Raw genomic sequence first — 12,500 nt, forward strand, 5'->3', positions numbered from 1 at the left:
TATTAGACTGACTGATGGCTATTTCTTTTGTTTTCTGTTTCAGTGTCTGCGAGATGGAGTATTTTTTTCTTCTTAGAAAGGTTCTTTATGTCTCTAATTTCAACGGTAAATCCTTCAATTCTGTTTGGTGGGAATATGTCATGGGCTATAAAGAGGTTATTCACATGGTATGTAAAAAATTTTTTTAGAAGACACTCCATGACTTTTGTTCAAGACATTTGTCTTCTTGAAATAGATCAGCCAGACTAGCATTTACACAAAAAAGGGAAGAACTCAGGACATGAGAACCCAGACTTTGGCTAGCCAGATATTTTGAGACTTTTTTAGTACTTTCAGTTTTAGTTTAAAGTCTTGTGTTTGGAGAAGGCTCCTTCTTTGCACTCATGTTTTACTTAAGACCAAACAACAGTCCCTGTGCTGAACTCAGTGGAATCTTTCGTCTTGTAACCCACCAAACAGAAGTGTCTGTACAGTGCAGTGAATTATATGATGTATATTGCTTCATTTCTTTATTATCCTATTTTTACTCTACAGTCACAGGTGGTGAAGACTGTAGAACAAATAACAACCTTTAGAAATTTAATGATGCTTGCTTTCTTTTATTGAAATCAAGAGCTCTGGGAGAGCTTAGAATTTCTCCAAAACAACATGATTTAATGATTTTTCAAGACAGATCTGATTAGATTGATGACCGTTAGCTATCTCACTGTATGGACCTAATGGCCTATTGTAGGATGTGTTCATTCTCTGCTTAACACACATCGGTCATAATGTCAGATTTTCTGAACTTAACATCCTGAACTAAAATGACATGCGTGTAGTACTACAATGTCAAGTTATAAACACAAACACTAGAGGGAATTTCTTTATCAAATTTAATCTATTGGTTACAGCTTGTATTTGGTATTGGCATATTTGACAATTCTATGATCCAAAACTGCTCACAATAAATTGTGCATGTTTACTAGGAAATAACGTTTACACTATACTCAGTAGTTTAACACCCCCTGGTACACCTTCACCCCCAATACTCAGCCAATCAGCCTCTCCAGTCCATTAGCCACTGGCCCCTGCCATCACACACCTGTATACTATCGCCATGACCACCACAGACCATTTAAAAACTGCATTCACAAACACCTCATTGCAAAGTCTTTGTTGGTTAGTTGTATTGCCTGCATACTGTTGGGACTGTTCGTGACAGTGCCTTTGTCTGTCTCTGCTGCATCTGTTGTGACTTTGGATCATTCAACCTGGTTTTGGGGTTTCACAGTGTGCGTCTATGCGCCCTGATTGACTCCACTCTGCCTGACAACTCTTCCGGTTCTTGCCTGATTCCATACAAGTACTGTTTGAGTAATACCAGTGATTAGGACAGTGTGGCCTTTTGGCTTGGATTTATTGAAAGGGGAGAGATGGAAGAGAAAAGAAATATGAAAGCTGACACTGTGGGTGCAGTGCGGTACATTAAAACATCATTCAGGTCTGCCTCTTTGATGATGGATTCCCATCCTGTCTTGCTCTGGTCTAGAGTCTTAATACATGCACATAAACAGACTTATGAGACACAGATACTATAAGCCCAACTTCAGTCTTGGTGATTTGGTGATTTACTTGCTCAAACACCCGTGATTCAACTTATCAGTTATTTAGCAGGTTTATTTCCCAGGTGTGTAAGAGTAGAAAAATCATGAAACTGTGCTGAACGCCACCAGAGTTCGGCACCCAACATAACAGCAACATGTAAATTACAATTTTATGGAAAACAAATCTAATTTTCATATTACACATGGACACCAAGTCCAGACGCACTCACACATGAAGCCTTTTAATAACAACACCATCATATGTTAATAGAAGCTTCCGGAAGTGAAGCTACATCCTACCATGCCACACCGTTTGCACTCTCCAAGAATAAGCAGATTTGGAGTTCTCCTCCAGATTCAGCTGTGATTTGGTGGTTAATGTTTGTCCTTGGGAAGGTTCTGAGCCTTGTAGCCATGGAGTTAATTAATGAATTCCCTGCCTGTTGTGTGGTAAAGCGAATGGGGACATGATAAAGTCTCATAGGAGTATAACAGAGTCGAACTATCCTGCCCCCACCCCCCGGATCTTTTTATGTCACGCATTCCTGTCAGTAACCGAAGTATGCATTTCAAAATCCATGGCAGGCCATTAAGGTCCTGCTATAGAGCAGGTGCACCTAATGGAACAAGGTGTGAAGGGAACCTTCCTCTCTTACTCAAAAGTGTGTTTTGCTTGGTGTGTCGACTGCTGTGATGGGCACTCTCTCCGTGCAAATGGAGCATAAACTCATGATCCTGAAATAGTCTGGGCAGTAATTATCTGAGCAGGATGGCCCCGTGACTCAATATAATTGCTTGGCCTATATGAAATATCACATGTAAAATTTCTTTACATAAAGGAGTGGTGTCAGGAATGGTAAATATTTGTAAATATCACATCATCACAGTCTTGGTTTCCCATTTTACAGAATGTAAGAGCAAGACATGTAGCACCTATTTTATGTAGCATGTAATTTATGCATACTACTTAGTATACTTTATGTATACTACTACTATGTAATTTCGTTTTTTTTTCTATTATGTTAATTTCGTCATTATATATATCTTCATAGCTGAGAATTTTCAAAACTTGGAAATGCTGTGTGTGTGTGTGTGTGTGTGTGTGTGTGTGTGTGTGTGTGTGTGTGTGTTGGTGCTCGCGCGTGTGTCGCGCACGCATGCTCGTGCATACGTGCGTGAACGCGCTTGCGTAATGTTTTTGTTCAAGGGAGGTTAGGTTATTTTACCTAACACTCTTCTACACATGAAATGCTTTCTCGCAAGCATTTATAGATTTAACCACTAGATGTCGGAAGATCAGACGCTTACTTGAGAATATCGTCAAACCGGTGACGGGTTGCTCTCTATATCCTGTGTGTCTCGGAGTGGTCGTCAATATCCTTATAAAAAATGACAACACTAAAACGGTGTGATATTTTATTACATTCTTTCAGAGATAACATATATAAATAGCATCTAAAAGGCTACGGCTACGGGCAGTTATTCTCCTTATCAGTATCAACGTGCCTACTTAATGTTAGACGGGACAGAAAAGCGTCTACGACACCGTTCTGTGCATATTCTCTAACATAGTTTTTAAAAATTTATTAAATATATATAGTTTATAGTAGAGGTGCTCTGTGTGGAACAGGACAATAAGCCACTTTAAAATGTCACAGATATGTCATACATAACATTTCACAGCAAAATCTTTGGAAGGGGAAGAGAATGTTTACATGTATTTTGGTTTCTGTGCACGGATGGTGTAGGGCGTCGTTTGAACGGGAGTAACCTCGCTCGTTTCACCGAAAATAACCCTTCCACTGCAGCATCAGCACCAGCGGACGCGCAGGTGCGGTCTTTAAAGAGACCGCACGCTCAAATTCAGCCCGTGCCTGCTACTGCCTGTTATTTTTATTTGTTTACGATGAGAGTGTTCTTCATATATTCGTGCGAGTCATCTTAATTGAACATCCCTTAGCACATATGCCTGTAACTCTCGTTAAATATTATTACGTGGCGCTGGTGTATTTTTCTGAAATAGGCAGCATCTCTTGACAATAGCGTGCCTTTAAATATTCCTTTGCAATAGAAAGTCTATTGCAAATTTCAATGTCATATCTCCTGGGCAAACAACCCAGGCATCTAATGGAACTCTAGAAAAGAGCGCTGTGGTTTAACACTGGACCACATGGATGCTTCGCGCCAACTTGACTTTCAACTTGGATCATGGGAAAACTGAGATCCACCACCTGTCCCGTGACCGTAGACTGGCACCTTGCCAACCCACCCCTGAGTTTTCTGCAGCGATGACTGTAGACTACTCTGGTTTTTTTTTGTTTTTTTTTTTTTTTTTAATCAACGCAAGTATGTTGCCTAAAGTCTTTTCACCTTGCTGCCAGCTGGACGGAATTTAATTATTTTGTCCTGATTGAGAGCTACCTTCAACCTGCCACTGGGCCCATACTTAAGCAGAGTATAGCGAGATCAACGGTAACAGAAAAACACATCTGGTTCTTTAATATCTGCGTTCAGCACGGGATTGTTAGGGATCGGACATTCTCTCTCTCAACCTGCCAGTTACGCCCCGCATCCCAGACCGACGGGCGTGCCAGAGAAGAAGTGGCCGGCAAGATAACGCCAGTGCGTGCTATCGAACTGCTGCGGTACGCAGTCCTGAAGAGCGACGAAGACTGAACGTTGAGAGTGGACATTAAAATAAAGACTGCCATTCTCTATATTATCGAACGCGTGCGTGGTTGACTCCTCTACGAACGCACTGGTACGGATTCAAATGCAGACTTGGTGTCCGAAATGTAACTCCTACTTCGCTGTTTGAGGATGCTGCATTTAGTTAATTATTCATAACTGTTGTTTGTTTTATACTGAGATCTTTTCGATCGGGATTATAATATTTGAGATTTACGATTTGAATGACGGACATAACTGTTTTCAAGAGGAGAAGACCGTCTCCGTTGATGGTGAGCGGAACCAGGCGTTTTACCGATTCTGACGCTCGCTGGACATCTTGTCTTTGTACGGGACTAGCACGGGCCGCTCTCCTGTTGCTGAATCCGGTGTGTAGCCTACTTCTGTGGTGCAACTGGGCATGACAACATGAATTGGACATCTATGTAAATAAACGCATCAACAACTGGAGACGTGTCGCTTGATCTCAACTGAACAAAAAGTAGGTTGGACAACGGCTTGAGCTGGCATCTGCCCTTGTGTGTGTGTGTGTGTGTGTGTGTGTGTGTGAGAGAGAGAGAGAGAGAGAGAGAGAGAGAGAGAGAGAGAGAGAAGCAAAAGAGACAGGGAGGGATAAACACACACTTGTGGATGGTCTAAACAAATCCATCATGCGGATTTAGTTTACTTAGGCCACCAGCGTTTAGGGATGGAGGCAACTGGCGTATGTCTTTAGGCTACATCATTAGCATCCTTATCTCAAAAAGAGCCAGCCAAATGGCGAGGTTGTAACATAAGTGGTTTGATGATAAATAGGAATTAATCTGACTAGCCGCTTTAAATGCCGCATAGGTTACGTTCAGACAACCATCCTAGCGTTCTCATATCTCTCGGCTCTAGTATCCTCTACGGAATAACCGCGAGCACTGAAGCGACCGTTCTCCCCTACAGACTGCACCGCCTGTGCCGCGCAATTTTGTGGTAGAGTGTAAATGGATGCCCACTAATGGCAGGTCAATCAATAGAGTCCTCCGCACACAGATCCCCGCCCCTCCCGTATCACCTGTGAATATGAAGGTTTACAGAAAAGATGCAAGCCGTTATGAATCTTAGATGCAAATAACAAATTACCATATAATATTAACGACATTACTGCGACTATTCGCGGCCAGGTTGGTGGGTTGGGTGGATTTATAGTTTGCGCTTCCTGTATAGTTTCGCCCTGACTGGTGGCCGCTGTTCAAGACTGTATTTTTGCCAGAGGTGCCTATCAGACAAGCTCAAGAGTGACGTGGCTTTTGTTTGCCTCAATTACCTCCTGCCTGCAGTGCCTTAGACGCAGATAGTGGCTTGCACTTGTGTTACATACACCGAGCCACTCGTCCTGTTCATTACCTTTAAACAACCTGTCCGTTCAACTCTGGCTCTATGACAGAATCGTATGATGACCACTTGTCACGAAGGAAACCACAAACTGTACATACAGTCTATGGAGGAAGCACGTACTCCCCCGTGATTGGCTGTCGTATGACAGGGGAAAACCAGCTAGCTGGTGAGAACTGGCATGAAGTTGGGAGAAAAGTAGAATTAAAAATAGGTATTCAAGTGCTCCCGTTTACTGGGATATGACACTACAACCCACAAAGTTAAAACCATAACTGACCAATTTATAATAGAAGTGCTCTGTGTGGAACACGACAATAAGCCATTTTAAAATGCTGACCAATTTGATCTAGAAATGCATAATATAAATTGCCTTATTCACCAAATCTGGCAACTACTTGCAGTATTGAAGTCTGGCAATGCAGAAGGCATGAAATTCATCTTTCCTAATCTTCAAAGGGAAGGGATGTGCTGGGCACTGAGAACTGAAGTCGTTTTAAATATTTTTAATTTTCACACATTAGAATTTACTGTCCGGCCTAAAACCTAACTGATTGAACTGTCTGGCCTCAAAGTGCTACCAGAGCACCATTAGCCTTTACGGCACCTCCGCATGCCCTCAGCAGAAACTGTGAGAAAAGGCTGTTGGTTGCTGTTGTTGTTGTTGTTTATATTATTATTGTTATTGTTGTTGTTGTTGTTGTTGATATTATTATTATTGTTGTTGTTGTTGTTGCTGCTGCTGCTGTTATGTGCTTGCTTGCTTTGGTGGAGGGAATTGGCACTCTGGATAATCCCAGTTTTAATTTGATAAGGTGCTGGACCTTGCATACCCACTCCAAAGAGAAAGGTAGACAGAGAGAGAGAAAGAGAGAAAGAGGCAAAAAGAAAGATGGCAAAAGGGATAGAAAGAACGACAGGTAGCAGAAACTAGTTTAGACTGTGATGGAGACAAAGTGCATTGCTACATACATATAACACTATAACACATTTTGATGTGATGGCCTCTTCAGTGCAGTCAGTAGTGTTTCCACCTCCACTGCCTTTGCCTGCCTTTTGGTACAGCAGTTTGAGGCTGTGCAAATGCACCACTGCATGTTCTTCAGACGCCAGGCTAAAAGATAATTGTGTGGGGTTGAGCAGATCCTGTTGTGGAATTTCTGAATTCTTCAAAGCCTTAGTGGTGTTGCTAGAGATTTCCTGTTTTATGTGGAGTTCTGCTGTGTGTGTGTGTGTGTGTTGTCCAGAAGGTTCTTGCAAATCAGCACTCTGCAATCATGTGGGGATGTAATCAAATCTGCACTTCCTGCAGAGTGCTTCCGGAATTGTGGCCGCCAGATTCCCACATACAGACGCCGACACCTTTGTCTCTGTACGGCGCAGAAAATGGGTTTTTGCTTGGCTAATGCCTTCTTCTGGGAGAAGACTAAGACCAACAGTTTGGCACTCTAAAACTATAAATTAAAGACTGATAGACTCCACAGTTGCTCTGTTGCCTATATCTGTATAGTCTCTTAAACATTTGTGTGATTGGAGAGCTATATGATAGAGCAGGTAGAACTAGGTGCTGTCAACCTGCAGGTCATGGGTTCGACTCCCAGCTAAGCAGACATGCCGTCATACTGATAAATATATGTCAGTTGCTCTGGGTAAGAGCATCTGTCAAAACAATGTTTACCTGGCTTTTTCGATCATTAAAGCTGAGTAAGGGAACCTATAGTTTAATGAGTGGGCAATAATTCTGTCCTTTTTTAACACTTAAACTGTAATTTACTGAATAGTTAAATGGTCCAACAGCATTTTCTCAATGGCTTTAAAAGTTCTTTTGGCAAGCCATGACAATATCTCAAAATGTTTTAAACGAATTATTTTTACTCCAGTAATCGTTGTTGCTTTGGGGTTTTTTTGGGTAAACATTATTATATTTAAAAAATCTAACATGCTGCTCTTTGACAAAGTTGCATGTTAAGTTTTCTTTTGTGTTTTAACAGACTAACAATATAGACAAATTAAAGACACTACTAATAAACAACAATAACATTAATAAACATTTCATTTGTTACTATTGGTTTTGTGTTGCTAGAGATCTTCATGAGACCAAGAATCAAATCAAGACCATTTTTTAGGCAAGCTGAGGCCAATGTCTTTCACTAGAGTATCAACACTGAGTTATGAGATTGTTGTGAGAGTAGCGTGAGACACAAACACAGACCAAAGCAATGCTGTGACGTCACCTTCACTGACTTTGAGACACAGCCGATGAGATCACAGCTACAGTTCAGGCAGCTCTTGTTCCTGAGTCCTTTGTCTTTCTTGTGTGATTTGATTAGCTGTTTCTAAGATTCTACCCTCACATCCACCAGACTGACACCAGTATACAGCCTATATACTGCCAGTCTAAGTGCCCATAGCCCATTCTTATTAGTGTCCTTAGTGTCTAAGACCCTGCATTAATAGGAGGTGCTGAGGAGAGAAACATTTCGAACTTCAATCAGGCAATTTTCTTCCACTCGGAGAGCTCACATTTAGAAGCATCGCAACAGTGATTGAATTCAGTTCAGGAGATGTTTGACTCAGCCTGAGCAGGGTTGTCTTTTATCTTAGAAAATGGCATGTCGCAGGTCTCACTACATGATTCCCTCATCCCCGGGATCTTTCTTCCTATTGTGACCTTGCAGGCTTCGTTCAAGCGTGCTCACAGGAGAACTCATTACTCATCAAGGTACCTGCTTAAGAGAGTGTCTGTGTGTCTATGTGTGTGTCTGGGTATGTGTGAATGCACATGTCTTCCTGTGTCAGGTATCCCTTGAGGTCAGAAAATGCAATTCACTTTTTTTCTTTTTTTTTGAAATGTAGTGTCCTTTTCTCATTAGTAGCCAAAAATAGTGGGTCATCAGACATTGCATTTTTGGAATATACTCTTTCAGGGACTAGATTTGTATAATATAATTGATCATGCTTTTTTTTTTTTTTTTTTTTTTTTTTTAAGCTTTTTCATGATCCCTTTACTTTCTTAGGCTCTTGGTATGGCTGAGAGGTCCTTGGAGCAGGGGTCGGTCTCCATCCCTATGGAAGAGACCAAGCGGACAGGGGGAGGCCCTCCGGACGCTGCTCTGCTAACCCACCTGAAGAAGGTGGAGAATCACATCACAGAGGCGCAGAGGTTCTCTCACCTGCCCCGGCGCTCAACAGTCGACCTGGAATTCACCGAGCTCTCCTATACCATTCACGAGGGCCCCTGCTGGAGGAGGAGAGGTACTGCAGGAGCTAGTTTATAATGCAGTCAAGGACGCTAACGACTCCTCTATCAAAATACAATTTGGAAATTCCTATGGCGGGCACACTGGGGAGTTCAGTAAAAGGGACTATGATCCACTTTCATAATAAAATGTTTTTAATAATCTTTGTTTTTTGTTGAAAGGTTTTGTAGCATCAGCAGAAACTTGATTTGTCATTTAATTGTCATTTGCAGTGGTTCCTCATTGGGCTTTTAAAGTGCATGTGTGTGTCTGTGTGTGTGTCTGTGTGTGTGCATGTGTGTGTTTGCATACGTGTATGTGTGAATTATTTCCTCCAAAATCTGTTCATCTCATAGCAGACTTGGAGCTGTTTCTTTTCCCCAACGTTTCTTGTAAGTGATCTGCCTTTGTCGCAGTTTTGGACTTCGTGTGCGGGACAGATACTCTGGAATTCCTTGGCAGATAAAAGTAGATTGTACTACAGCGTTTCCTCATCGTGACATACAGCAAAGGCATTGCTTTCTCCTTCTACCGCTACTGAGATCAATACAACGATTTATCAGTATCTCCCCATTCACAACTGTCTCATTCACCGCTCTGCTTATCTCTCGACTTGTTGCATTCACACATGTGCTCACTCACCTTCCATGCCGCCCTGCCTCCAGCCACAGCTGCACCCTGCCCTGTTAAGTTTTCATACTCTATACACTCTCTCCACCCTGTGACTCTCACTCAGGCCGTGCGTAGTGCTGGGTTCAGCAGTCTTTACACATGAGAAATGACGCACTACTGCACACCAGTGCTGAGCTGAGCTGTCTACTGTGCTGCTTAACTAACCCCAGCCTTAACTACCCTGGTCCATTAGTCATTTACACACACATGCCCCCCCCACCCCTCACATCTAGAGCTCTGCACTATAATATCCCACTGGGTGATGCATTAGTTTGTCCTCTTTTGTCCTGGATGTACGGCCTTGTTATTGATCTGTGCACATATAGACACCTAAAAATCCACATACAATATAACACCAAACAAAATACAAACACAAACACGCATTGACATAAACATCTTTATCTACCCCCCCCCCCCCCCCCGCCCCCCAGAAACACACACAGAGAAATGCATACCTTGGTAAGAGCCGGTGTGCTGTGATTGGTCAGCTCTGATTCACTGGCTGATAGGATCAGTGTGCAGCAGCAGTAGCCGCGGGTTGTCCCACAGCACGCTGAGACGATGCAGCACACGGCTTGTCACTGTAAGGGGACATGCACATGCAGAAGAATCACTCAGCAGTGGGATGAAGACCATTTCACATTGGTCTAGTCATCCACTCACATCCTTTCAATCTCGTCTCTCTCTCTCTTTTTCTCTCTCTCTCTGTCTGACTCGCTCTTTTCTCTTTGGATAGCTCTGCCTGCTGATACACAGAATAGATGCCTTGCCGATATCAGAATGCTGATATGCAGAATACATGCCTTGGATATCATTTGTATGTGTTATTAGACCCCTAATATATTGCTATTAGACAATTGCTGTACAACATCCTTGCTATCCTTGTCAAGCACTGTTATCTATTCTATTCTGAAAGAAAATCTAAGAAATTAACCGACAACAATCAAGCATATGCCTACTCATACTCGCACACGCACCCTCATGTGCACACACACACACACACACACTCACACAAACACACTGGCTGTCTCTGGTCAGCTGTCACAGATTCATACTTTGCCCCATGTACCCAACATGCCTTTGTGGGCCTACTTTGGGCTCTCTGTGGGCATGTGTGTGCGCATAGGCTGCCCACAGCAATACCTGCGCAGGCCTACTGCTCATTTGCTCCCACTGGGGCAACTTTGCATGGGGCCCCACAGGACCATACAGGGCACTTAAGGACCAGTCAACACTGCGGACGTGGCAGGTGGGAGCGCCTCATCTCTTGAGCCGTGGTGCCAGATGGTGCCAGCAGTCGTGTGCTATTTACCTCGGCACCATGCTGCTGAGGATGATGTCAAGCTGGAGGGGTGGGGCTTGTTTTGTGGCTGCCACCCCCAAACTGTTCGTAATTTGTGGCAAGACATCAGACAGTGGGTAGATCCTAAAGTCCAGCTGAGATAGAACGTGTGTGTGTGTGTGTGTGTGTGTGTGTGTGTGTGTGTGTGTGTGTGTGTGTGTGTGTGTGTGTGTGTGTGTGTGTGTGAGAGAGAGAGAGCTTGTCTAATTATCACATAGTGGGACAGGAAGAGAATGATACACAAGTGATATCTGCATAATCAGGGCTTTGTGAGCATAAGTTGACAAGAGGGCGTATGACAGTTGGATCTCCATTCTTAATCATGTCTTCGTAAATGTTGTGCTGTATGCCTGTCTTTGTTTTCTGTCTTCCTGGAGCCCTATTGTGAAAGATCGACCTCTTAAAATATGTCTCTCCTCTCCTCATTTGCTTTTCCTTTCCCCCATCTCTGCATCTCCTTTCTCTCGCTCTTCCTCTCATGCACACATATACACACTCTCCTCTCTCTCTGTCACACACACTATTCCCTCTCTCTCACACACATACCACACACATGCTCTACACACTCTCCATCTTTCTCTCTCACACACAGACACACTCACTACCTCTTTCTAACTAACTATCTTGCACATGCAGTCATGTTGTTACTGTGCTCATGGCATGTGACGCATTGTTGAATCATCTATTTAATTTCTAAAACTGCTTTAGGTATCAGTAGTGGCTTTGGGTCTGTGCCATATCTTAAACCCACAGTGTACCCCCCTCCACACACACATACACACACACACACACACACACACACACACACACACACACACACACACACACAGTCAGTTCCATTCTTACTGTATAACACACAAGAATACTCAAACGCACACACACAGTCAGCTCCACTGATGTATGCACGAACATATATGTACAAATACACATGCACACACACACACACACACACACACACACACACGTGCATACACCTGCACACACATGAACACACACACACAGAATTGTCACATTTTTCAGCACCTCCTTATCCTGGATTATGTCACTGAATTCAATATGACATCATTTCATTCATTCAAATTAATTTAAAATTACTCCACAGAGCAGCTGTATCTGATTATGTCTATTCACTTATTTTATTACCATGAAATGGCATTCCTGAGATCTCTTCATAAATTCATCTCGAAATGAGGCAAAGATTATTAGGTCTGTTCAGAGTGTCAGACTCCTACAGCTGAGAATGCTCTCATTGAATCATTTGTTCTTCGACTTTGGCTCTTTTACCTTTTAGAAGTACAGATGTACACTTATTAAACATCCAGAGGGGTTTGATTGAATCTTTTATACAGAATCTTTTCATACAGAGTCTTGAACGGTTCCAAAGTGAACTAGTCAGAAGTTCCAAGGTTAGGATCTGGATTGGGTAAAATAAAATAAAAAGGTCTGCTTATGGAAATGTATGAATGAAATTTCATACATGTAAACTGGCTTGTCGGTGATGTTTGACCATTTCTGTGGCTGGGAGTTTCTATTTTGGCTCGTCATCCAGCCATCCAAATCAATTTCTTTGTTTCTTTGTTTATTTGCTTGTTTTAATGAAGTCCCTTGACC

At 42.6% G+C, this 12,500-nt stretch overlaps 1 protein-coding gene across 2 annotated transcripts in view; it reads left to right on the forward strand.

Annotated features, from left to right (window-relative positions):
• Nucleotides 1-3,923: 3,923 nt before the first annotated feature.
• Nucleotides 3,924-12,500, forward strand: part of abcg4a (ATP-binding cassette, sub-family G (WHITE), member 4a) — a 25,406-nt gene continuing 16,829 nt past the window's right edge. Inside the window, exons 1-2 of one of the 2 annotated variants that reach the window (XM_035527543.1) lie at nucleotides 3,924-4,755; nucleotides 8,654-8,891. In XM_035527543.1, coding sequence (XP_035383436.1) covers nucleotides 8,663-8,891 — 229 coding nt within the window. In that variant the 5' untranslated portion in view covers nucleotides 3,924-4,755; nucleotides 8,654-8,662. The remainder of the gene's footprint in view (nucleotides 4,756-8,653; nucleotides 8,892-12,500) is intronic. The other variant, XM_035527542.1, reaches the window with a different exon arrangement.

This window comes from Electrophorus electricus, chromosome 6, assembly GCF_013358815.1.
Source record: "Electrophorus electricus isolate fEleEle1 chromosome 6, fEleEle1.pri, whole genome shotgun sequence".
NCBI lineage: Eukaryota > Metazoa > Chordata > Actinopteri > Gymnotiformes > Gymnotidae > Electrophorus > Electrophorus electricus.